The 27,598-nt window shown below is 47.3% G+C and overlaps 3 protein-coding genes across 7 annotated transcripts in view; 2 read left to right on the top strand and 1 right to left on the bottom strand.

The window, feature by feature from the left end:
• Window positions 1–12,299: 12,299 nt before the first annotated feature.
• Window positions 12,300–21,431, top strand: ASDURF (ASNSD1 upstream open reading frame). The gene is made up of 5 exons (XM_088453308.1): window positions 12,300–12,366; window positions 13,251–13,368; window positions 15,291–15,344; window positions 16,963–17,038; window positions 21,344–21,431. The coding sequence occupies exons 2-5, from the start codon at window positions 13,291–13,293 to the stop codon at window positions 21,406–21,408; spliced, it is 273 nt and encodes a 90-aa protein (XP_088309434.1). The 5' UTR covers window positions 12,300–12,366; window positions 13,251–13,290; the 3' UTR covers window positions 21,409–21,431.
• Window positions 21,432–21,436: 5 nt separating this feature from the next.
• Window positions 21,437–27,130, top strand: ASNSD1 (asparagine synthetase domain containing 1). Its single transcript, XM_088453302.1, has 3 exons — window positions 21,437–22,849; window positions 25,211–25,392; window positions 26,757–27,130. Exons 1-3 carry the CDS (start codon window positions 21,437–21,439, stop codon window positions 27,010–27,012), a joined length of 1,851 nt encoding a protein of 616 aa, XP_088309428.1. The 3' UTR covers window positions 27,013–27,130.
• The window catches only part of LOC148481416 (uncharacterized), a 76,115-nt gene continuing 75,638 nt past the window's right edge, over window positions 27,122–27,598 (bottom strand). For all 5 annotated transcript variants that reach the window (XM_088453306.1, XM_088453305.1, XM_088453303.1 and 2 more), the window contains one exon: window positions 27,122–27,417. In XM_088453306.1, coding sequence (XP_088309432.1) covers window positions 27,297–27,417 — 121 coding nt within the window. In that variant the 3' untranslated portion in view covers window positions 27,122–27,296. The remainder of the gene's footprint in view (window positions 27,418–27,598) is intronic.

The following is a 27,598-nucleotide window of genomic DNA, read 5'->3' as shown; positions in this document are numbered from 1 at the left end:
GCCTGGGGATGTACAGATGTGTTACATACACCTTTTCTCACATTGCTTCAAATAGCTCCATTGGACGTACTACAGACTTTGCCATTTAGCTGCTCCAAACATCTTTTTCTTTTACTATGGATCTTATTCGCATACCAATTCCTGTGTGACCAAAGTATTCATCTAGTGTCCCTGGTATACTGTGAGCGAATCTGTAGGCCGCTACACTGTGACTATGACACAGAATTTAGGAAAAAGTATTAATCGCTATCCATGGCAGATTCATCCGAGTTGTGGCAAGCGTCTCATGCTATACATTATGTGAATGAGGACACAGAGGTCACCTGTATCTGTACGCTTAGGGCCTGATTCAGACCCTCTCGCTAAGATGTGATTGCTCTCACGATGTGTATGCAAATTGCGTAGGCAGTGCAACCGCACAGCAATGCATTAGCACGCCCAGTATTTCTTATAGAGCGATCACATAGTGTATGCAGGGCCAGATTAACAATGGGGCGGATGGAGCTCCAGCTCCAGGCCTCCACATAAAAATAGGCCCATTGTCATGACAACATGATGATGACTGGCCATCTGCTCTCCACACGGTCAGCCATAAATCATAAGTAGTAAAATTGTATATCTATTTACCTCACAAAATGAAGGATTTTTTTCCTTTTACATATTTAGGGAGACATTGGAACAGAGAGTATAGGGGGTACAAGTCCACATGGCACTGGCCACACCCACACAGCACTGGTCAGGCCTCCTCTTCTCATAATAGGCCCTTTGGTCATTTTCAGCTCCAGGCCCATGTGGCCATCAATCCGGCCCTGCTTGTACCGTTGAATGCATGTGTGTAATGCACCCACTAGCACTAACAAAATTGTCCTGTCATCTCCACAGCAAATACACCTGCTGAGGAGCATAGTCGGGCTCAGGAAGGAGAAGAGGTGGAGAGTTCTGCATCTCCTGCCTATACCCCCTCCCCAGCACCTGCCCACGCCAGCTCCCCATAAGAATCCCCAGCCCATGCCCACACTACCTCCCCAGAAGAATCCCCAGCCCATGCCCACACTACCTCCCCAGAAGAATCCCCAGTCCATGCCCAAATCACCGCCCCAGAAGTCTCCCCACCCCATGCCCAAATCTCCGCCCCAGAAGACACTGCTGTGAGTGGCGTTGTTGGTGAACGAGAAGGTAAATAACATGTTTTTTTGGTTTTGTTTTAATAATAATTGTAAATTATTTAAACAGGTGCAGATAGATAGCAATGTTTGTATACTAATGCTTTAATGATTACTGGAGGTAAAAGCAGGTTTATATTATTAGAATAGAGAAACATGTCTGTCTCTTAAGGTGGGTACACACCTGACAGATATATATCACTCGATCTGCAGATGATGGTCATTCATATACACTGAACAACCATCATTTGCATGCTGCAGCGGGTCCCGGGGGGCAGAGGGCGTGGCCTAATTGCGGAAGGCATGGCCACGCCCCCTTCAAAAAAAACATTTGCGGCGCTGGGGAGGGGGGCGCTGTGTGCCTTTCAGCCCGGCGCACAGCCAATGGGGGGCCGATCAGCGTGATCGCTCCCCCCTTTGGTATAGGAGACTGCTCGGGCTGCTGCTTTAGCAGCCTCGGACAGTCTCCCAGTGCAGCCCAGCACACAGCAGCGTGTGCTGGGCTGCTGTGGATGGGGAGCTGTGCCGGACCCGGGTAAGTAGTACCCGCTAGCGGCTCCCCCCCCTCTCTGTACCCCTGTGTACGGGCGATCGGCTGATCGCCCGTACACACTTGCCGATGGACATATATGTGCAGCACAGCCAATGCGATATGTCTGTGAACTACGTTGTTCACAAACATATTGTCTGTACACACTGGCCGACGGGGGCACGATATATTAGCCGATCAATTTTATCGACCAATATATCAGCCAGTATTTGTTTTACAGTAAGGAATATGCTTCAAAGTAGCCTGTATATTTGATGGTATGTTATGTGATGCTGTATCATAATTGCCTACCCTCCCTGGAACAGGTGGAAAGATGGATAAGTCAACAAGAGGCTGTGGCTACCCGGCCACAGCCGACCACTTCCCCAGGGAAGTGGGTGGCACAGACGGCCAATGATGCAATTCACATTGAATCGCGTCATTGTGGTTTCATTCCCCCGCTTCACAATGACGGTAATCACGGCATTGCATAGTGGGGGAGCGCAACCACGGGCATAACTAGGAGGGGGTGGACCACACCAGGGGGGTCATTCAAACCCGGTCGTTAGCGCCGATGCGCTCGGACCGGGTCGATGGTCCCCCACAGAGCATGCGCACGACGGCGCTGGCGCCATCGTGCGCATGCGTGAGACCCGCTACGACCGACAGCGCCGGTCGTAGCGGGTCTCGATCCAAAAGGGGCGAGCTGTCAATGTTGATTGACAGATCGCCCCATTTGGAAGGCGGGCCGGGGGGGTGGCAGCCCAAACAGGGGCGTTCCCATGGGAACGCCTACCGTTTGGGGGAGGCCCCACTGACATCACTAGTGATGTCAGTGGAGAGCTTCCGGCTCAGACAGAGCCGAAAGCTCTCCGGGGCTTACGACAAGGGAGACCCTACCCTAGGGTCTCGTCGTATGCCCCGATGGTCGCGATGGTCTTGACCATCGCGACCATCACCTTAGGCGGTCGTAAGGCTGTGGGTGTTAACCCACAGTCTTACCACCGCAAAGGAGGACGTCTTGAAAATTCAAGACGTCCTCCCCTCATTCAGACCAACGGCATGCTCTGTGCGACCGGCTCTGAATGAGGTCCCAGGTGTCACCCTCTCACGGGGTGACACCAAAATGCCAGCTCCTCAGTGACAGGGATCAGAGCACTCCACACCAACATCACAGTGCAGCGCATGGCTCCCATTTGCTGAGGAGGAGTGGGCAGCACAGGCAGAGACTGAGTCACTCTCTAGGGGCAGCCTGGCATCTCTGGGAGTGCTGGGCATGCTGGGACTGTAAGGACACTATGGGTTGGGACTGGAGGGACACTGGGCTGGGGCTGGAGGGACACTTTGGGGTTTGGAGAACGACTGTGGACTGAAGTGATAGAAGGGGTATTTGGTTGGAGAGACAGAAGGGAGTAGGGCTGGAGAGACACAGGAGGGGTGGAGAGACACAAGGCAAGATGAGGCTGTAAAAAACTTGGGGGGGGGGGAGCGGCTGAAGATTATCCACAACTGGCAGGATTACAAGGAAAAGGCTCGGGGACAGTAATCTTCATTCTAAAGAAACCTTACTGATACAAATGGGGCCAAATGAGCAAATACAGTTTATTAATATATAATTGTCTGATCGGGGAAGTTCACATTTTGCACTGCACCAAAACTTCTGTTGCTATGTGTTACCTGGTTGAACCTCTGATCTTTGACTATGACATTGGTTATATTCCTACGCAAACAGGTGTCTTCCGGACTATATGATTTCTTACGTGAATACTGAATACCGACTGCAGTCACCATCTGCCAAGAAAGAAACAATTTCTTCAGGGGTTACCCACTGCAGAGAAACCACATATAGGTAAAACAGACTCTCAAGCAACTGACCTGTACCAGCCAGGGACCTGGGGATGGGGGGACCCTAAAACTTGGGAGTACCAGGTTCTATGATTTCTGTTGCCGGCCCTGGCTGTATAGTACATATAGAAGGGCTTAAAGTGACCTAGCAGTTCACATGTGTGCCATAGACATGTGAAAGGTTACAGTAATGTAAATTGTCACTCCAAACCATCATTGTGTTTGTAGTAATGTTTTTTTTCCCCATTTTCTTCCCTTGTGTTTTTATGTAGATGGTGATGGTGAGAGCCTACAATTCCTCTAGGCTGTAAGGGCAGAAATGTTGCAGATGCAAGGAAGCCTCAAGTTCCTCCAACACGAGACAGATGGTGTCAAAAGCCATGAATAAGTTTGATAAGTGATCACAGGCCGGTTAGGTGACCATGGTGGAGAGCCGGCATTCAAAAAGTGAGCTTTGGCTTCTTCAGGATCAGCAGAAAAAAAAAAAGTATACGACCATTAATATCCACTAGCTGACGTGCTGGAAAAAGTGATGCAAATCTGAGTTTTTTTTGCACCAAGTGACGACAGACTGGAGAAAACACCTTTTATTTCTGTGGCACCATGGAGGAGAAGTCTTGGAAGACCAGAATTCTCCTATCATCTAGGATATATCTCCGAAATCTGGAGATGACTGGACGTGGATGGTTGTCATCTCCTGTCCACTCTGGATCTATTCTGTGTGCCAGTTCAATCAAAGGCTGGGGCCCATCAGAGTACAGTCGTAGAGCTTTGGACAGGGTAGTACATAGGTAATTAGAGAGATGCTCCCCTCTAACGGTTTCCGTAATGCCAATCAATCTCAAATGATTGCAACTGCTCCTTTTCTCGAGGTCCTCAGGCTTCTTGGACATGACTGTGTGAGCGGGATTGGGAATCCACCATGGTTTAAAGTGAGTGAATGGTATCTTCTATGTCGCTTAATTTTTGCTCTAAGCCAGAGATATGGGAAGTGTCTGAATCAACCTTGGACAACACTGCATCCAGAGAGGTCTGCACAGCTTCAAATTGTCAATCTGAGGCATAAGGTCTTTGGACATTGCAGTGACCATGTCAGCTATGGACGTTGGAGCAATCACGACACCCTGTGTAGTTGGCATTGACTCGGGTGGAGATGAGGAAGAATCAGACATGGATCTTTAACCTTTATTTTATGCTATTTTGTATATATGTATGTTATTATACCATATACAGTATATGTTACTTTTATGAATGTTATATATTTGTATGATGATTTTTATATGATTGTAGCTTGATTTTAATGAAAATAATGCATGCTATTAATGGTCAACAAGTTAAAAATTACCTAATTGACATGGGTATTTAAACTGATGCTGGGGGAAGAGGACCACACCTCCTGATGAAGTCAATGAGTGACGAAACATGTTGAGGCTTGGCTTGTGAAGCGAATGCTGTGACGAGATCTGCCGGTGTCCAGAGCCGGCGTTACTCGTGGAACGTTCGGGCTAATCTCTTGAACCATTGGATGGATTTTTTTTTTTAATGCAAACTGTTTTTTATTGAAAAAGGATCAGGCATTTTAGATGGAATACAACGGAAAAAGCATATAGATACAAGTGTTGACAATTGGTGTTTCCATTTCAAATAATACAATCAAAATCATAATATAACATAGATAGATCACATGAAAAATATACAATAAAATTAAATAAACAATAAAAAATAAACAATATAGGGGGAGTTTGGGGAAAGGAAAGTCAGAGGGGAAAAAGGAAACTGAGTGGGAGATAAGAAGGTGATCGAGGGGAGCAATTTATCATAGCCTCAAATAGATTATATTGGAATCAAAAAGAAACAGATACGGATGTAGAGTTTGAGCCATTAAACATGGAATATTGTGTAGAGCCCTTGAACACCAGCCAAGGAGACCACATAGCAGTAAAGTCGGTAGGTCTACCTTTAGTAAAAGATACTATGTCCTCCATATCCATGTAATAGTCGATCCTCTTAAACCAGTCTTTAATGGAGGGAGGGGAGATGGATTTCCACAAAACAGGAATGACGGCTTTAGCTGCATTATTCAAGTGCCTCAGTAAGGAATTCTTGTAGGAAGCCGTAGAAGATGAGGTCATGTTTAAAAGCCAAAAACCAGGATCTCTAGGGACCTTTCCCCCAAGAATTATCTTAGAACACTCAAATACATTCAACCAAAAAGGGGCCAGGGAAGGGCAATCCCACCATATGTGGAGAAGGCTACCTGGTGCAGAGTCACATCTCCAGCTAATTTTTGGGACCTGTGGAAACATTTTATTTAAAAGTACTGGATATCTTAACCAACGTAATATTGAAATGCAGGGGGCAAGTGTGAGAAGCAGGCGGCTATGGTGAGATACAGGGGGTAGTAGTTAGAAGTAGGAGACTGTTGTGAGATGCAGGAAACTGCTGAGATGATGGGGACTGTGGGGAACATAATACTGTTATCAAAATAGTAAGGGGCCCATTTATCAAAGTTAATTTGAGGTAAATTCCCCAAAAACACCTGTTTTCGGGGGTTTACCTCAAATACTAAGTATTCCCCGGATGTATGAAGGAGGGACCGCAGCAGGTATCTCCGATACCTGCTGCGATCCCTCCATTGCCGTCCGCAGCTGCCACTATAAGCATCAGCACATCCTCCTAATGCTGACTGCCTTCATGCCTCTCCAAACTTGCAAAAAAAAAATGGTAGTTGCTCAGATCAGCTTAATTACATAACACAGGTGCTTGTAAAGGGCGGGGTTTACACTGAACACAGAAAAAAAAGAGATTTTCCCCCCAGCACACTGCAGCAAAAACAATACTTAAATCCTGCATGATAATAGCGATTCAGAGGTATTAGTTACATACATTTGTAAATATATGAATAAGCGCCAGGCCAATCGTCAAGGCTCCTCTATACTGGCGTCCGTAGCATTAAGGGGTTCACGTCCGAGAAGCAAGGCACCCCAAAAATCATGCAGTAGTTCAATTGTAATTATATGACCCAGAGTGGGTGCTACCATTATGTAGCAATAATTATTTTGGGGTGAGCGTTTGGGAGTGGGGCCCCCGGGGGGGTTCTGACTGGGCCTTTCTCATGGCATCACCACTTAATTCACATAGAATACCTTTATCACTTCTCTATTTGTTTGTATATTATTTGTGTCATTTTAATTCTTTCTCATTTCATTAACACATTGATTTATACTTACACATCTTTTCTTTATACTTCACTATCACCTTTTTCCCTTTTCGTGTGATGCCCTGGGGATGGCCCTTGGTTGGAATTTTTTTGGGGTGCCTTGCTTCTCAGACGTGAACCCCTTAATGCTAGGGACGCCAGCATAGAGGAGCCTTGACGATTGTCCTGGCGCTTATTCATATATTTACAAATGTATGTAACTAATACCTCTGAATCGCTATTATCATGTAGGATTTAAGTATTGTTTTTGCTGCAGTGTGCTGGGGGGCAAATCTCTTTTTTTTCTGTGCTGCCAAATGTATCAATATCGGGAATGAGAAGCATTCCCGATATTGGCCCCAGCAGCTAACGCCATCTGAAGATAGCGTTAGCCGCTGTAGCCTATGGGGACTTACCGCATTTCAGCCGACGGAGGGATCTTCCAGATCCCTCTGCCGGCAATGGGCGCCGCTCATGTGCAGTCCGCGGGACTGCGCATGCGCAGGAGCCCCGCATGCACTCCAGCCACTTCGCAAGGACGGGCTCCTTTCGGAGCCCGTCTCCCTGCATGTGCCGGATCATACATCCGGCCGGTATGATCGCATTACAAAATGCGATCATTAATAAATGGGCCCCAATAAGTCTAATAAAAGATATGTCATAAAGTAAAACACCACTAGGTGTCAGCAAAATCAAACTAGTGAGAAAGGATCAGGTAATATTATAGACTGGAAAATATACAACCAGTGTGACAGTATTGGGAGATGGTTCTGTATCCACCCTGGTTCTACGTTATTATAAACAACAATATACAGTCAGGTGCATAAATATTGGGACATTGACAGAACTTTCATATTTTGGCCTCTATTCACCACCACAATGGCTCTGAAATGAAACAAACAAGATGTGCATTAACTGCAGACTTTCAAATTTAATTTGAGGGTAATTACATCCAAATCAGGTGAACGGTGTAGGAATTACAACTGTTTCTATATGTGCCTCCCACTTTTTAAGGGGACAAAAGTAATGGGACAAACTGTGGTGGTGAATAGAGGCCAAAATATGAAATTTCTGTCAATATTTATGCACCTGACTGTATGTTGGAATAAACCAGAGTATAGTGCAAAGTTATAAATGGCAGCATACAAATGGTAACGAGTAACTGACATGAAAATAACAGGAAAAATATATAAAACTGACAGGCAGAGCTCAAGGTATAAACAATCAATGGTAATACTGTAAGCAAATAATAAAACATAAAAAGCAGTTATCAGTTCTGTATATACTGGGTGCAGCTGTCTAATTAGGAAAGGTGTGCACTGTCATTTGCTCCCACACATTACCAGGTTTTCATTCCAACCAGCCAGATTGGACAGATCTCTGACAGAAAATTGTATAGTGGATGGCCAGCCTTAGGGTTAGGGGTCAGGTCTAGGGTTAGGGTTATGCACTAGGGGAGGGTTAGACTGCGGGAAGGAAGGCTTAGGGGTTAGGCGATGGTTGGGGATAGGCTGCAGGAGGGGTGGGTTAGAGTTAAGGTAAGGGTTACAATACTCACCAACATGCACCTGGGTGTTAACCATCAGGATTCCATAGACAGCATTGTCACCATCTGTATTCTGACTGCTGGGATTGTGTACCCAACCCCCTATGACGCATGGCCGCATGAAGAATGAAAAACTGCAGCAATACCGCCAGGTGTGTTTGGTCATGAATAAAATTCTTCACTCCTGTGCATGAAGTCTAACTAGTATTATATTTTCATTGTGGGAATCTAAATATTAAAGCTTAAAGGAGATTGATACACTGGACAAATTGTATTGCTGGGCATATACCAGCACAATTTCAGGCTGATTGGGCGATTTTCGACGAGTCATAAGATGGATCTTGTGAAAATCGTGTATAATTTTAGTAGGTTACGATGCGATGCGCGCTCCCGCAGCTCCTATAATCGGATCTTATGATCAGATGCGCAGCCCATATTGTCCATCGTATCGTCTGCAGATCGTACCGTACATTTAGTGCATGCGATGCATCGTGCGTCCATTCATGTCATTTCAATGACATTTTCCAGATGAGCGCGTGAGGCACACGATCGATTGTAGGATAGATCGTGTGTAAAGAAAAACACCAAATCATACCGCCGGGACTGCAGGGAGCTCCGGGGAATCGTGAGGTGAATCATATTGTATGCTGGTCGTGCAGGTGTATGGCCAGCATATTACTTATCTCAGCTGCAGAGAGTATCTGACCGTATAGGGCGTCACATGACCGGATGTGAGCGGCAGCTGAGGAACCTCCTGGCCAATCACGATCAAGAATGTGATTCAGTTGTGGGATTTATTCCCTTGACATATATTTATATTTTATTGTATATATATCTGCATATTGACTGATCTGCAGATATATCAGCAGATGATGGTTGTTCATACACACTGAACAACCACGACTGCCTCAGGCCGTGGGTCGGGCTGGCCAGTGGTCACGTCACGACCCCCTCCCCGCTGGCCTCTGAGCAAGTGTACAGGCAGTCGGCTGACTGCCTGTAGACAAGATATATCTGCCATCGGCTGTGCTGACACGATATGAACGACATCATTCACAGACATATCTCTGGTACACAATGGCTGATGGGAACACCATATATCATTTGAACGGCCGATATGTTGACCAGTGTGTGCCCAGCAAAATATCCAGACTTTAGACAGGTATCTCCTGGGCTGGCTTCTACCTTGCCGACTCCAGGTGCTGACAGGGCCCAGGGAAGTAGGGCAGCCGTGAGAGCTGTGAGGGAAGGGGGGCGGGATCTCCCTACATCTCTCAATGCGCTTGTGCAAGACACACATATATCAGAATTACATAATAGACTATCAATAATTCATGTACACAAAGAAAGCAGAGGAGCCTTCTTAAACATTATACAATTTGTCTCCCAATACCCACTTCACAGTTCATCATACACCTGATGTTTGTAAAACGTCTTACCTGCTACTGGCTGGCTGTCGAGGCTGCAGTCTAGATGCATGGATGAGGCTACAGTCTACTCTAGATGCATGGATGCAGTCCAGATGAAGAGATGTCTTCTGCAAAATGCTGTCCAGGCTCCACTGCTGCCCAAAGTAAACAAGATTTGTAGAAGGGGGAGGCGGGGCCAAAATGTTAATTTTCAGAACAAAGCGATGATCAAGTCTCCAGCGATACTGGCCAGCAGCAGTCAGCAGGATTAACCAAACTGCAGACCAGTCGGGTCCCTTTTGTGCATGCATGGCCCAGCATTTGCCAGGTCACATGAAGACAGGTTTTAGGCTTAACAGGGACTATCTGGCAAAATTTAGCTCATGAGTGGCAGCCCATCCTTGGACGCTACAGGCAGGCACCCTACCATAATTACAGCTGCCTGGAGCATCTTCAAGACGCTCCAGGCACTGCTGCAGCTTCAGGTGCCGACGTCTCATACCTCCCAACTGTCCCGCATCCAGCAGGACAGTCCCGTTTTTATGGGACTGTCCAACCCGTGGGCCGCAGTGTCACGCGGTGGCGGGGAGTTGGGAGGAGCTCAAACCGCTGCTCTGCAGAAACCGCTGCTATGCAAAGCAGCGGGTGTGCAGGAGGAGAACAGATGCTGTGCACATGCGCCCGGCATCTGTTCCCCAGTATACAGAGAGCCTGGAGGCTGTCCAGCATCTCGAGAGTGCTGGGCACACCCCCATAGTGATGTAAACAGGAGAAGCTGCTAGGCCCTGCCCTGTTTTCCCTCAGGCTCCTCCCACTTCCCCCCAAAGCCCTGCCCCTTTTCAGTCGAGCTCGTCTAAGGTGCGCGAACTGTCTCTCTTTGGGGGGACCTAAAAGTTGGGAGGTATGACGTCATGACGTCATGCGCAAGGGGGGCGGGGCTGGCACAGGGTGCTCAGAGCCCTAGTTACGGCTCTGCATAGTAGTGCCCACAATTCACGTTATGCCACACAGTAGTACCCACAATTCACTTTACGCCATACAGTAGTGACCATAATTCACATTATGCCACACAGTAGTGCCCATAGCTCACTTTATGCCACACTGTAGTGCCCTTTATTCACATTATGCCACAGCAGTGCCACTTTATTGTACACATTATACCACAGTGGTGCCCCTTATACACATTATACCACAGTAGTTCCCCTTATACACATTATGCCACAGTAGTGTCCCTTATTGGCATGTGAGCAGTCAAACGCGACCACACCAGACTCACCACTCAGGTTCCTCCCGGTCATGGGTGCTGCTACCCGGGCACTCAGCAGCAGCACCCAGCTCAGGCCTCTCAACAGGGACACAGCCGCCATGTTCTCTCCTCCTGTGTGACTGGTGCTCAATCTATGCTGAGGACAGGCCCAGGATGGGACCCAGCTAAGAGGAGGCAAAGAGGAGGAGCCCACTGCTACTTCATTTTCTGAACTGACCAGTTCTTAATCCGGGTACACACTAGACGATGTCTACTGTGTACTGACCTCGCTTGCGACGGTACCCGTCGGGGTACTGGTATTGGCAAGTGCATACATGCAGCAGCGACGGAACGACGGCGGAGGCCATGCTGCAATTGGCAGCATGGCCCCCGCTGACAATATCGCCCGCCCGACCTGCATGTAGGTCCAACAGACGAGGTCACTGACGACACGCATTGTCAGTGACATAGTGCGCACACACTGGACGACTGTCATAATGAGTAGTCGTTATCGGCAAATCGTTTACAATGTCATCTAGTGTGTACCCGGCATTACATGCATCTGTTTATTCAGAGATTCTATTTTATTGCTTTACTTATGCATATTGCCCCTGTCATTTGTGTATTATTCTAATCATCTGGTTTCACATTGGGCTATTTAATATTAATTTATGCCTCTCCTTTTCTTTTTTTTTTCCCTGGTGTTTCCCATTAATGATGGTATGTATCTATCAATGTGGTAGTCACTGCACTGATTCATCCCCATACACAGAGCTGCCTCACTGCGCTGATTCATCCCCATACACAGAGCTGCCTCACTGCACTGATTCATCCCCATACACAGAGCTACCTCACTGCGCTGATTCTTCCCCATACACAGAGCTGCCTCACTGCACTGATTCATCCCCATACACAGAGCTGCCTCACTGCGCTGATTCATCCCCATACACAGAGCTGCCTCACTGCCCTGATTCATCCCCATACACAGAGCTGCCTCGCTGCCCTGATTCTTCCCCATACACAGAGCTGCCTCACTGCGCTGATTCATCCCCATACACAGAGCTGCCTCGCTGCCCTGATTCATCCCCATACACAGAGCTGCCTCGCTGCGCTGATTGATCCCCATGCACAGAGCTGCCTCACTGCCCTGATTCATCCCCATACACAGAGCTACCTCACTGCCCTGATTCATCCCCATACACAGAGCTGCCTCACTGCGCTGATTCATCCCCATACACAGAGCTGCCTCACTGCTGGAACGCAGCTGTTTCCTCTCCTGTGGAGCGCAAGCCGGCTGGTCTCCATGGACACGCAGGCCACGCCTCCAGCTCCAGGATGGACGTCACATGCTCTGGTCACATGGGCGGTGTGGCTTCCTGGTCTGTGGGACTCTGCATGCTGCTGCTGCTGGGGATCTATGTTAAAGTGGGTAAGTGGTCTGTACATGTTCTGCTCTGATATTCTTTATGGACCTGGAGTGCAGTTTTATCAACACCGCCCTGATGTCACAATAGTAGATATTTATTACTAGTTTGTTCATTTAATTTATTCACATCGATCTTATAAAATCCATTATAGGAGAATAATATGGTGTCAGTACTGTGTAAGACCGTATTACTCGGGGTGGGGGGAGGCTAACGAGGCTTATGTTATGTGACATTTCTGCAAAATGGAAGAACAAAACACACTATACAGATGTGCCCTCATACACCTAGCCTCAGCACGCCATGCGGCGCAAGACGTCTGACTTGAGTGAGCGGTGTAGCATCGTTTTGTCACCTGTTTCACCTGTAAAAGTGTCTTGAGCTGGGTACACACTGACAGATCGACCAAGGTATCTGGTGCCCGTCGGCCAGTGTGTACCAGCGATATGTCTGTGGACGACGTCGTTCACAGACATATCGCGTCGGCAGTGCTGCACAGTCGATGTCCGATCCATCGGGCTGTGTGTACGGGCGGTCTGCCCGTACACATGAAGCGGGGTAGGGACATGCCCCCTGGCCAGCGGAACCCGCAGCCAGAAGCAGATGATGGTCGTTCAGTGTGTATGAATGACCATCATCTGCAGATGTATCTGTGCTGTGTGTACACCCTATTAGTCACAATTGGATGCAACAAACCGCTTCACAAGACTGCACTGATTAACGTGATACGCGACACTTCTATCTGTGTGCGACCCAGTCCGTATATGAAGCAAAACGGAGTTGGCGCGACTAAAGCAATAGTGTACGAGGACACGGCTGTAGGTTTGGCCGCTGTAGGCGCTGGGCAATGTACACGATGTGCAGCATCATTGAGTGTGGTGTCCTCCAGGTTCTTCTGATGGGAGGGAGCTAGTCCTTAACTTGTGAACATGTCAGAACCTATTACCAGCGGTACAGAGGACTGCAGAAGCTGGACAGGCAGACAGAAAGAAGAGTTCTCTGCTAAGGTGAGAAGACTAATGTTATCCCCATGGATGCATCCTGTTTTATTAATGTTAGAATGTACCCTGCCCTGTGCTTAGGGGGAATGACAAATTATAAAGTAACTGCTGGCCAATAGGAATTGGCGAACATCGATAGCCGCCATGCTGTGTTTCCGATTGGCAGGCAGATGTAAGGTGGCCCTTAAGTTAAGATGATCCTGTGCACATCAAGGGTTGTGCCTGCCTATTCCCGTATACAGGAGACACTTCTGCAAACTAAAATGGTGAGGACAGATGGATATAAACAGGATAAGTGCACTGTGGCAAAGTGTAAAGATTATATCGAGTCCAGGGTTCTACCGCTTTAGTTTTGTCTCTTTCCTTAAATGTATTTCTCCTAAAATACTGTTTACCTCATTTATGAGTGAGGGGATATTAGTTCTGTCTTTATTCCCTATGGCACTTTTGTGTGTTTAAGGGGCCTATGTATTAATGCTCTCTGCACTATTATTAACAGTCCGTATTGAGATGGATATTTTCATTCTGAATCAAAATATCCTGCTACAGTATGTACTAAAGTAAACTCGCAGTGGTAATGATCACCGCTGTCCCTGTGAGTTACATTCCCAGCATATCGGAGGACTCTTTCACAATTGTGACTCCTCCAAAGGAATCGGGCACAGTGCTTGTCCACAGTTTCAAGTTTGGGGGCCGGATAGAGGCTGCGGGAAAGGGATTGGCAGATCCCTCTCCTGCGAGTATGCCTCCATTTGGCATAAACGTTTTGTGCAATCTGCTTTTTGTAGTTTGGTACATAGGGGGCAGATGGTAGTTCCCATTGATAATAATGGGGACTGCACACTGCACCGATAGTTGGCCTATTGCAGGAGATGTCCGTGAAATCTCCCGTATTAGGCTATTAGTACATAGTGGTGATAGATAAAATTATGCCGAAACTTTTCTTTCTGCATAATTCTATGAAGAAAAGCCTTGATAAATAGGTCCCTAAATCTTGACACAAGTCATAGATAACGTGTTTGTCACCTATACGTAATCTGGGTGTATTGGCTGTATAGCTAGTATGAAGGCGTAGTTAGTGTATTTGTTACAAGATTTATATTGTACAATGTAAATTTATATAGGAGGTAAAGAGGAGGCTGACACTAGGCGTACTGCACCCATGGTAGTTATGCCCATGCGGACACTGGGGGTCATTCAGACCCGCTCGTGAGCGGCAGTACGCTCGCAAGCGGGTCGATGTTCCCCCACTGCGCATGCGCACGACGGAGGGAGCTCCGTCGTGCGCATGCGCGAGACCCGGCGAGCGACGGGCTCTCCATCGCTCCGGGTCTCGCACCAAAGGGGGCGTGCTGTCGATGTTGATTGACAGCACGCCCCCTTTGGTGGGCGTGCCGGGGGCGTGCCTGCCAGACGGAGGCGTTCCCATGGTAACGCTTACCGTCTGAAACGGCCCCACTGACATCACCAGTGATGTCAGTGGGAGTGATTTTGTCGTCGCAAGCCCGATGGTCAAGACCACCGCGACCATCATCATGGACGCTCGCTATAGCTGTGGGTGGTCACCCACAGCTATACGAGCGTCCAGGAGGACGCTCCATTTTCATGGAGGAGGGCCCTGATTCAAAGCGAGCGCTCTGGTCAGAGTGTTCAGCTCTGAATCAGGCCCACTGTACCTGAAGTACAGAATGTAACGCTCTCCTGTCAGCTCATGTTATCCCGCCTCATGTGACTGCTCTGTGCCCTGCTTGGATAAAATCACTACTGAATGACTGTACCGTTTGCAAACCATAACTCAAATCTCATTTTGCATTACATCCATTATATTCATCTTTATTCACATGTACAGATAATACTCCTTGCAAATACGCAATTTGTAATTTAGACACAAGATGAGGACATTCCCAATAAATCTTTCTTATATTCAGTTTAGAGAACAGAAAGTTCTTCTTGATGAAATATCCAATTTAAAGAAAGATCGGGTAAGCTGTTACCATGGCATTAGTGTTTTGCATTTCATGTGTTTGTCAAGTTTGTTCATACAGCGGCTTTATAGTTATTTTGTGTATATCACAGTGCACTAAGGGCCTGCTTCAGAGATGTGCGCAAAGCCGATATTTATGCAATTGTGCGATTATCGTCCGCCTGTGCTTGCGTCTTAGCTGCTATGTACACACGCGGCGATTGCAATCGAATGTGACTACGGTTGTAGTGAGGATTTATTTGCAAGTGATTGGCAGACAGAGTTGGTTTTGAGAGAATAGGGCGTGTTGTGACTCTTTTCGGGGCGTGTATCTGCCTATATCTGCGATCCCATATGCAGACTATATGGCGCCAGCATCTCCTTTCTGGCGGCCATTCTGCGCCACCATAGGATTACTCAGATGGTCGATTATCGAAGCATCTACAGCCACCGCTGCGGGTTTATACGCACTTGCTTGGACTGGTAAGGCGCCGGTGGTCGTCGCAAAACATTTCTAGACAGCTACGGCATTAGTAGATTTTCTCACAGCTCGCCGTGCGGGATCGCAGCTGCGATTTGCTTTAGTGTACATTTCTAATTCAGGCCCCTGGGAGCGCAGGTTGAACCTAGTTCCTGTCATCTGAGACGCGCTCCTTCTGTGGAAAGCTGAAGAGTCCCGTCCCCAGGGGGAAGCTTTGGCCAACCTGGGGGGCGTGGCTAAGGAAAAGGGGGTGTGTCTTGATGGCACGTCCCCTTTTCGTCACTCCTGGGGGCGTGGCCGGCACTTACACACGCCGGGGAGCCCCCAGGTGCTGCGATCACTGTGAATGGAAGCCGGGCGCATGCGCCTGGCATCAATTAACCGGCGGTGACCGCTGCACCGCCGTTTTCCACACCCACGGGACACTGCGGCCCGCGGGAGGGGACAGAACCCGCAGGCTGTGTCAATGGGGCGCCCCGCTGAAACAGCCTAGCGGGAACACACTATATATCAGATGTGTCCACATACATCTTACCTCTGTGCGCTACAAGTCGCATTAAACATAACGTATGAGCGTCATGCGGCTCTATCGCACCGAGTGTCTTTTCTTCGTGTGACTTTTTGCCTTCAAATGCGTCTCATTCAGTGATGCGAATATGTCGCACAAGCTTCTGCTGATTTAATTGATATGCGGCATGCCTCTATTCTGTGTGCGACGGCGGCTGTATTTGCATGCGAAATGCTGCGTTAGTGTCAACGCCTGTCACACTGTAATGTAGTACTTCGCATGCACATACAGCTGCAGTCGCACACAGATTACAGGCATGCCGCAAATCAATTAAATCAGCAGAAGCTGCCTGTGCGTCCTATGATAAGACTCATTTAAAAGGTAAAAAGTTGCACGAAAAGATGCTGGGCGTGACTATAAGGGCTCTTTAACGTGCTAGGCTTAAAATGTATGTGGACACATCTGTGTATGTACAGTATTTCTCTCCCTCTCCCCGTACGTACATACAGCTTTTATTTGCCTACTTCAAAATAATGGCTCGTACCATTTGAAGCACAATAAATTGTAGCAGGTAAATGGATGTGTTCCTACTTTTAGGGTGTCGGAGTAATGTGTTTCTCCCTTTTTCCCTTTTATTTTTTATTACAGAGGGTGTATAAGCAGCAGCGTAACAGCCACATTTACTTTCTCGCAGATAAATCTCAGACCCTCAGTGACTGCAAAAGTGAGTACAATTTATTTTCTGCTGATGTAGAGGGCGCAGTGCTCTGCACACACATGCACCCATGCCCATTGTATATGGTTCCTCTGCACACACATGCACCCATGCCCATTGTATATGGTTCCTCTGCACACACATGCACCCATGCCCATTGTATATGGTTCCTCTGCAGATGATGGGGCTGATGTAGGGGGAGCACTGCTCTGCACACACATGCACCCATGCCCATTGTATATGGTTCCTCTGCAGATGATGGGGCTGATGTAGGGGGGGCACTGCTCTGCACACACATGCCCCCATGCCCATTGTATATGGCTCCTCTGCAGATGATGGGGCTGATGTAGGGGTGGCACTGCTCTGCACACACATGCACCCATGCCCATTGTATATGGTTCCTCTGCAGATGATGGGGCTGATGTAGGGGGCGCACTGCTCTGCACACACATGCACCCATGCCCATTGTATATGGTTCCTCTGCAGATGATGGGGCTGATGTAGGGGGCGCACTGCTCTGCACACACATGCACCCATGCCCATTGTATATGGTTCCTCTGCACACACATGCCCTCATGCCCATTGTATATGGCTCCTCTGCACACACATGCCCCCATGCCCATTGTATATGGTTCCTCTGCACACACATGCACCCATTCCCATTGTATATGGTTCCTCTGCAGATGATGGGGCTGATGTAGGGGGCGCACTGCTCTGCACACACATGCATCCATGCCCATTGTATTTGGTTCCTCTGCAGATGATGGGGCTGATGTAGGGGGCGCACTGCTCTGCACACACATGCACCCATGCCCATTGTATATGGTTCCTCTGCACACACATGCACCCATGCCCATTGTATATGGTTCCTCTGCACACACATGCACCCATGCCCATTGTATATGGTTCCTCTGCACACACATGCACCCATGCCCATTGTATTTGGTTCCTCTGCAGATGATGGGGCTGATGTAGGGGGCGCACTGCTCTGCACACACATGCACCCATGCCCATTGTATATGGTTCCTCTGCACACACATGCACCCATGCCCATTGTATATGGTTCCTCTGCACACACATGCACCCATGCCCATTGTATATGGTTCCTCTGCACACACATGCACCCATGCCCATTGTATATGGTTCCTCTGCAGATGATGGGGCTGATGTAGGGGGCGCACTGCTCTGCACACACATGCACCCATGCCCATTGTATATGGTTCCTCTGCAGATGATGGGGCTGATGTAGGGGGCGCACTGCTCTGCAAACACATGCACCAATGCCCATTGTATATGGTTCCTCTGCAGATGATGGGGCTGATGTAGGGGGAGCACTGCTCTGCACACACATGCACCCATGCCCATTGTATATGGTTCCTCTGCAGATGATGGGGCTGATGTAGGGGGGGCACTGCTCTGCACACACATGCCCCCATGCCCATTGTATATGGCTCCTCTGCAGATGATGGGGCTGATGTAGGGGGGGCACTGCTCTGCACACACATGCACCCATGCCCATTGTATATGGTTCCTCTGCAGATGATGGGGCTGATGTAGGGGGCGCACTGCTCTGCACACACATGCACCCATGCCCATTGTATATGGTTCCTCTGCACACACATGCCCCCATGCCCATTGTATATGGCTCCTCTGCGCACACATGCCCCCATGCCCATTGTATATGGTTCCTCTGCACACACATGCACCCATGCCCATTGTATATGGTTCCTCTGCAGATGATGGGGCTGATGTAGGGGGGCGCACTGCTCTGCACACACATGCATCCATGCCCATTGTATTTGGTTCCTCTGCAGATGATGGGGCTGATGTAGGGGGCGCACTGCTCTGCACACACATGCACCCATACCCATTGTATATGGTTCCTCTGCAGATGATGGGGCTGATGTAGGGGGGGCACTGCTCTGCACACACATGCACCCATGCCCATTGTATATGGTTCCTCTGCACACACATGCCCCCATGCCCATTGTATATGGCTCGCCTGCAGATGATGGGGCTGATGTAGGGGGAGCACTGCTCTGCACACACATGCCCCCATGCCCATTGTATATGGCTCCTCTGCAGATGATGGGGCTGATGTAGGGGGCTCACTGATCTGCACACACATACCCCCATGCCCATTGTATATGGTTCCTCTGCACACACATGCACCCATGCCAATTGTATATGATTCCTCTGCACACACATGCCCCCATGCCCATTGTATATGGCTCCTCTGCAGATGATGGGGCTGATGTAGGGGGAGCACTGCTCTGCACACAGATACCCCCATGCCCATTGTATATGGCTCCTCTGCAGATGATGTGGCTGATGTAGGGGGCGCACTGCTCTGCACACACATGCACCCATGCCCATTGTATATGGTTCCTCTGCACACACATGCCCCCATACCCATTGTATATAGTTCCTCTGCAGTTTGTATGAATGAACACAGACTGTACCTGGGATTTAGAGCACATCTGCTGCTGTCTGTGCATCAGCCTCTGTAATAGTCAAATACTGACTGGAAAAATAATGCAGATCTTCAGCAATTACTTTCAATAAATTGCCTGTAAAGCATTCCCCCTTTTGAAGTACATCCGTGTAGATTCTTTGTATTACATTATTTCATAATGATTTATGTGGTGTAAGGGGCTTATGACTGGTAATCGCGCTGATCACCTGAATATAACCATTAAGGGAACACACAGTGTGAAGGAGGGGAGACATCACTCTTAAACAAGGGTGCCTCTGAAGTTTTAGCTGCCAGGGTGGGAGTAATAGGGTCCTGGATGAAGTACAGCGGGTCCTGGGATCTCGCACGCAGACCTCCCAAGCCACAGTAGCATTCCCTAAAACCATTGTCTGCGTCGGAGGATGCAGATTTCCTGGCCTCGCTGGCTGCCAACCTGACTAAAGCCGTGTATCCACTTGCCGATTCAAATGAGCGATTGAACGATAATGTTATCGTTCATTCGCTCATTAATCGGGCATGAAAATGGCGGTAAACGACCAGCAATGCGTGCAACCGCTGGTTGTTTCCGACATCAATTATCGCCCAAACATGCCGGTCAATCTGCCGATAACGACAGATTGGGCATATACGGGGATGAGGGAGGGTCCCTGCACTGGGCGACATATCGTTCAGTGTGGGCACCTACAGGATGAGGAACGACTGAACAATTACGATGTCGTAATCCTATATAGAGTACAAATGTTTCAGCTGTAAAACCTGCATTTAGATCTTACGGAATGCGATCGGCATCCCGACGGTTGGGATGCCGATGCTTACATTACCGGTGCCGGATTACCGACGCTGGTCAGAATCCCGGTGCCAGCATCCTGACCGCCGGGATGCCGAAGGTAAGTAGCGGGCGGGGTTGGAGGGAGGGTTTGGTTTAGGGGTTAGGCACTAAAGGGGGAGGTTTAGGGTGCGGGAGGTTAGGGTTAAGCACCAAAGAGGGAGGGTTAGTATACCGACCAACAAGTGTCGGTATGTTAACCCTGTCGGGATTCTGGGCCTGATTCAGAGCCGCTTGTAAGCGGCCGCTCGTTCGTTCCGAGCGATGTTTGCCCAACTGCGCATGCGTACGTGTCGTAATACGTATGCGCGAACCAGTCAGTGCGGCCGAAAATCGTTTGTTCGCTAAATAGCGAATGCCTGCTATTTTGAGTGACAGGAGGAGGCGTATGTGGGTGGTAACAGGGGAAGGTGCTTGAAAACGGGGAGTGGAGATCAGAACGCAGGCGTGCTTAAAGGTCAAAACGGGCGTTTTATGGGTGTGCATAATTAATACAGCAGCGTCATTGACCACATCACTGGGTTATTTTATAGTCTGAACTGCTCGAATGATTGCGGTAGGAAAAACCAACCACAAGAATAGCGAGCAGTTCATACGCTGGTCGATGTACTCGATTAATCTAATAAATAGCGGACATGACGTAGGATGCGAGCGGCCAGGGGGCGTAGTTTTCCAAAAACGACCGCATGTTTTGTTCGCTCGTTCAGACCTAGAGGCGTGAACTGACCGCAAAGAGCGAACGGTTCATTTGAATAGCCACCCCTTTTTTCTGAACGAGCGAGCGCAAATAGCGTCCGGCTCTGAATCAGGCCCTCTGACCGCCAGGATCCTGACTGTCTGTATTTCATACCGATTCTGATTTTACAGATGAAGCAATTGCATGTGGCAAGAAAATATATTTTTTATTTAAATATGTTTGTGACAACGTCTGTACTCACATTGTGGATCAGTTTCACTTCATTGATGGAATATACTGAATTTAATTACTTTACACATATTTTGTACTTGGCAGAAATATTACATGACATGGAACCTACTTACCTGACTCTCCAGAACGCTGAGAGAACCGAAGTTTGAGAATTAGGTTGTCTCGTGGACACCTGAGATGTGTGGCATATGTTGTACCGTCAGTTTAACTTCTCATGGGGACATAACCCATTCTCAAGAGGACGGGAACCTAAGACGCAGAGGTCCTGACAGCAGCCAGCAGACCATCGGCGGTGACCGTTCTCACAACTACAGATGTTTGTTCTCAGGTCATGTTCTTCACTTAAGAGGAAAGCTGACTCCACAACCTCTGCAAGACAACAGCGGCAATGTATTCTTGTGGAACGGAGAGGTCTTTGGTGGTGTTGAAATGTCAGATGGTGCCAACGACACTCAAGTAATGTTTGATCACCTTGCAACTTGCGATGACCAACATGGGTTGTTGTCACTGTTTTCCAAAATCCAAGGACCCTGGGCTTTTATTTACTATCAGAAAAGAAGTCACTGCTTGTGGTTTGGAAGAGATTATTTCGGCCGTCGTAGCCTTTTGTGGAGATTCAGTGAGAATCTCAGGGCAGCTTTGTGTCTCGCATCCGTGACGGAAGAATCACCAGCTGGAGCTGACGAAACTCCGTGGCAGGAAGTTCCAGCATCTGGAATTTTCAAGTGTAACCTAAGCTCCTGTGCGGCATTACAGTCCGTCACATTAACATGGTATTCATGGGTTTCTGCTTCAGAGATACCGCTCACAAAAACGTTAATACATGACGATGAACGGAAATCTATCTTGCATGACCTTCCAAAAAATGTAATTGAGCTACAGACTGGAGATGGTCCACTTATTACCCCAGTTTCTCCATTAAACCTAGAAGTTCCTGAATCAGTGCTGGAAACCAGTAGCAGTGTCAGCGTAGAAACACTTAAAATGCTGATTTCGGAAGAACGCAGGAAAAACGCCCAGTCGCTCATAAATGTTTTAAGTGAGGCTGTGAAGAAACGGGTTCTGCACCTGTCGCGATTAAACGATCGCTTGGTTTCGACGGTGGAAAGACGAGCCAATGTTGCAATTCTTTTCTCTGGTGGAATTGATTCCATGATTTTGGCCGCTCTGGCTGATCGCCACGTTCCGGCTGGGGAACCTATTGACCTTCTCAATGTAGCGTTTATGATGAGGTCCCCAAATCCCAAAAATATACCCTCAAAAAAAGGCACCAAGCTAAAGAAGCAAGGCTCTGCATGTTCACCCCAAAACCATGACCTCCACCCTTTTGATGTCCCTGATCGAATCACGGGCAGGTCTGGTTTGGATGAACTTAAGGCGCTGAGCCCGACGAGAATATGGAACTTTGTTGAAATTAACGTCATGCCTGAAGAGCTGAAACAAATGAGGCAACAGCGCATAACTCAGCTAATCCAGCCTCTGGACACTGTTCTGGATGACAGCATTGGCTGTGCCGTTTGGTTTGCTTCTAGAGGGATTGGCGTAGTGACTGGTAATGGAGAAATGGAACCCTATGCCAGCGCTTCTAAGGTAAGCAGCCCTATGCATTCATTACCTTATGTTGTGTTTGAGAGAGGAGCAAATCCCGGGAGCTACTGTAGGTTACCACTTTATTACATTATGGTTGCCAAAATTCCCTAGCTCCTTATAAAGGGGATATTTATCAAACCTTATAAAGCGGACAAGGGTAGGTGTTACCCCATAGCAACCAATCGGGTTCCGGTACATTTAATTTAAAGGTACTAGTTAAATGATGGTGATCATTTGATCGCTCCACTTGCCCTCCTTACAGGGTTGATCGATCTCCCCCTATATTTGTCTTACATCATTTAAAAAGGATTCCCCCCCATACGCAGCAGTTTTCTTCCTTCTGTATTATTACGTTACAAACCGTAATTGCAAATGCATTTTTACTAGTTGAGCACAACCCTGCCCACCACCCCATAACTGACCCTAAGGATGACGGGTAAGTACAGTTTACTACATTTATTTCTTTTTTTGTGAATTTCTCAATAACAAACGTTTGGCCTCGGGGTGCCGTTAAAATAATGATGATACTCTAGGGCACCGTGATTTCAGAAAGTTTGGGAAGCCCTGCTGTAAATGTTACATTGGATGGTGCAGCTTGTAAGGAAATGGACTGTGACATCCATATTGCTTAATAGGTGCAGTGCAGCACTTGAGTATTTTACAAGATATACGTTATGATATGTTGGTTTCTATATGCGAAACAAGTTAACAGGAAGGAGAATGTATATTAATGTGTGTCAGATATAAATTGTATTAATGCAGAGACCGTTTAATATGAGGGTTTAATGGAGCGTGAGGAGGTTTTTGTATAGGAAACGGGAGCTTCTCTTGGCATTTACTAGAAAATGTGACGCAAATTTGCCGACTCTCCGAATCTTGGCTGGCGTTCCCGGCTGCCCTAAGAGCATTTAAGTCTCCCGGGAGTAGCACCGCATGTTGTGAAACTACACATCTCAGCATGCCCTGCCACAGTTTTGCTATTTGGCCATGTTAAAAATGTTGCAAGGCGTGCTGGGATTTGTAGTTCAACAACCTCTGGAGAAGCCGCTTATTGCCCACCCCTGGTCTAACGAGTAGGGACCATTGTGTCAAAAAAAATCTGTAAATAGGAGCCGCTGATAACACCATTCAGTCAGTTAGTATAATCTGAAATATGTCCGAATCACGTGCATACGCCTAGATTTCAAAGACCGTAATCATGTATAATCTGTAAAAATGATGGTGTGCAAATTCTGCAATGCATAAGGTGCATACACACGGTCAGATTTTTCTTCAGATCTGAACGATAACGATTTAAAAAATCGTTCATATCTGAAGGGAAATCTGACATGTCTGAACGATGCGCGTTCCCGATGGTCAGATAACGATATCTGACATCTGATGTGTTTGCAGTCAGATTTGGACGATTCCATTCATTTTAATGCAGTCAAAAATCGTTCATAGTTCAAATCGTCGGTTAGATCGTTCATCTGACAAATCTGACCGTGTGTATGCTCCTATACTGTAGGTGCCCTCATACACCTATCCTCAAATCGTGCCATCAAAAATGCGGCCGAGTCATTTTACACGTCTCTTAGTATTTTTTTTTATTTTTTTTACTGAATTTGTGCATTTTTCTGCATTGAAGCGATAAAAGCCCATCATACGCGTACCCTGTACACCACAAGTGGATCCTGGTGTTATAGCAATGCGACAAGGACGCTAGTCTGATAATAAAGAGCGATCTGGGACCTACATGACTGAGCCGCATCCTGTCACATATTGTGCGAATCCTACAGCGCTAAAATTACAAAGCAGGCCTTAGTACACTACAGTCTTGTTTGCGTGCAGCCGCAATTCAAGTGCGAAAGGCCGAAACTATCCACGACGCCGCATTTTGTTCGTGCCACGCATCCCGCGCCTTACAGAGCAAAAACGCTAGGTAAATGAGGACACGTGTAGTTTTCCGTGGAGCAATGTGAACTGCGCAACTCTTGATCTGAGGCGCTGTCCATGCACTGACCTCAATTGAGTTTCATATCTTTCAGCCCAATCTGTCTCGTTAATTGAAATCGGGCTGCATACATACACAACTTTCCTGTAATTGGGAGTACCATGTGCTTTTACATAATCATTTATATTGTAAGGATAACAATAATTAATACTAATATTGTATCACTGCTTACTAGACAGGAAGTTACTCCTTTGCAAAGCAGCTGCTGTTTTCCTAGCTAGTTTCTGAGGAAAGTCCCCTCCCCCAGGTCAAATGTCTGAAGATTTGTAATTCCCTGGTGCTGGCATCATTTTGTTTGCAGCAGTGTCTCATGTACTAGTTTTCTGCATTCTCTCTCCCCCCCCCCCCCCCCCTCCCCCAATCTATAGGTCGTTCTTACGGGTATTGGGGCAGATGAACAGCTTGCTGGCTACTCACGTCACAGAGTGCAGTTCATTAAAAGAGGATACAAAGGTCTCCTTCAGGAGCTGAGCATGGAATTAGAACGTATCTCTTCCAGAAACCTTGGACGGGATGACCGAGTTATTGGTGACCATAGCAAAGAAGCTAGGTGAGCTTAATTGTGTGTTCTGTCTGTATGGCACATGTAACAACAGGCTGCTTGCATGATATACAGCCTGTAAGACTAGATTTCTAATAAATGATGAGCACACAGACAGTTGGGATGTTAAGTTGCCCCCAGCCTGTATCAGCCTCTTGTCTGTATTACATGGTGCGTTTTCCGGTCATCCACCTGCCATGTTTAAACAGGCAGGAAAACTGAGCCACCGTTTGTTTAAGGCAGGCCCAATAGGTGGCACATCAGGGTTCCAATTCTGCTGTAGCTGTTTCCATTGTCCCCTGTGGTGGGGCCAGTGCAGTGGCTGGTAAACAAGGATATTGCTTCAGTGATCGCACTAGGACCAAATTTTGGGCATCCCACATGCCCCCAAAATGTCCATCTAATCCCCCAACATAGCATCAGACCTCCCCACATGCCCCCAAAATGCCTATCTAATCTTCTATATAGGATTAGACATTCCCACATGCCGTTAAAATGCCTATCTAATCCCCCACCTAGCATCAGATGTCCCCACATACCCATCTAATCCCCCACATAGTATCAGACGTCCCCACATGCCCATCTAATCCCCCACATGCCCTTAAAATCGGAGATACCTGATGCGATCCCTCCTTAATACATACGGGGGATACTTAATATTTGAGGTAAACCCCTGAAAACGGGTGTTTTCGGGAATTATACCTCAAATACACTTTGATAAATGGGCCCCTAAGGGTGATGGCCATTCAGTTTTATTTATTTCCTTTGTTTATATGCTTATCCCCTCATGTGATAAATGTTCTGCTCTGTCAGCCAGATTTAAGCACTTCTTTGTAACACTAATGATTAATCATTTTGCAGAGAACTGAAACATATTAAAAATAGTCTGACTGCCTAATCCTGGGTACATACCTGGATGACTTGTCCGCCGAACCACGGATAAGCCAATACACACTTACCAATCTGCCGCTCGATATAAGTCACCGCTGACATCACATTTGGCGGGCATTTAAATTAGCCCACCTGAGGTGTCGGCAGTTCCTACAGCAAGTGGGGCGCCTTTACACGGCCAGATGTACAGCTATATCTGCGTTATATGTATCGGCTGTGCTGCAGGGCCAACGCAATATGTCTGAACGACGTCATTCCCACATCTATACACACGGACAGATGCTCTAAAGGAACGAACATATCGCATAGTGTGTGTGTCCAGCAATAGTCTACTGTATATGGGGAAAGGAGGGTTATGTGAGGTCACTGCTGCATTTAAATACTGTTTGTGACTCTTTATTGTGCAATGATTAAAATTGATCTGTAGAGCTTCTGTTTTACAATAAGGTTCTGTTGTCATGGTCTTTTGTTTTCCCCCCCAGATTCCCCTTCCTTGATGAGAATGTGGTCTCATTTTTGAACTCTCTGCCAATCTGGGAGAAAGTAAACTTAACTCTGCCCAGAGGGCTTGGTGAGAAACTGATCCTGCGCATGGCTGCTGTGATACTGGGACTCGGAAACTCCTCCGTCCTGCCCAAAAGAGCAATGCAGTTTGGATCTAGAATTGCAAAAATGGAAAACGCTAATGAAAAGGCATCGGACAAATGCAGCAGACTCCAGGCCGGTGTAACGGAATGAGCTCCTCGATACGCTATTGTCGCTTGAAAGATGCCGTTTGCAAAGAGAGGATTTTATTTTATTGTTTTACTGTAAATAAAGGCCACTTGACGAAAAATATATTTTCATATTGAATGTTTGTGCAATTAGATTTATTATTTTTAAAATAAAAAGTCCTAAATGTAATATTTCATGATAAAGACACAGATTACTAAAATTGCAGACGTTCTTTGGCAGTGAAGAACAATGACGGGTCTGTACTTTGGATCTTGGCTCTAGATTCACTGGAAACATCTTCTATGGGGTCACTGGAGATAATCTGGTATATTTTTTATCTTCTCTTGAAAATATTCATCGCAGGTAATGTAGGACTCTAAGTTTCCAACATCGAAACGGCCGGATATTGGGTAAATATAAACCGGTTTTCTAAAAAAAAAAAAATGAGGGGGAGAGATGGTGTTACGTCTAATGTGTTCTTAATCTGCTGGCCTTAACCTATGTGAGACATGATCTAGCTTCTTTAAAATGTGCATTTGAGACTGCGCACCTGAATGTGGGCCTGATGCACAGATGGCCGAAATGCAAATTTGCAGCTGCTGCGGTATTA

This window comes from Taudactylus pleione, unplaced genomic scaffold (genome assembly GCF_031769625.1).
Source record: "Taudactylus pleione unplaced genomic scaffold, aTauple2 ptg000579l, whole genome shotgun sequence".
Lineage (NCBI taxonomy): Eukaryota > Metazoa > Chordata > Amphibia > Anura > Myobatrachidae > Taudactylus > Taudactylus pleione.
This window is presented reverse-complemented; position numbering and strand designations above follow the sequence as displayed.

Bases quoted from the DNA above. Each gene is read 5' to 3' on its own strand.
- ASDURF (XM_088453308.1), top strand. From the start codon at position 13,291: ATGTCAGAACCTATTACCAGCGGTACAGAGGACTGCAGAAGCTGGACA. The intron at 13,369-15,290 runs GTGAGAAGACTA...TCTTATATTCAG, and splicing joins AAGAAGAGTTCTCTGCTAAG to TTTAGAGAACAGAAAGTTCT. The intron at 15,345-16,962 runs GTAAGCTGTTAC...TTTTTATTACAG, and splicing joins CCAATTTAAAGAAAGATCGG to AGGGTGTATAAGCAGCAGCG.
- ASNSD1 (XM_088453302.1), top strand. From the start codon at position 21,437: ATGTGTGGCATATGTTGTACCGTCAGTTTAACTTCTCATGGGGACATA. The intron at 22,850-25,210 runs GTAAGCAGCCCT...CCCAATCTATAG, and splicing joins CCTATGCCAGCGCTTCTAAG to GTCGTTCTTACGGGTATTGG. The intron at 25,393-26,756 runs GTGAGCTTAATT...TTTCCCCCCCAG, and splicing joins GACCATAGCAAAGAAGCTAG to ATTCCCCTTCCTTGATGAGA.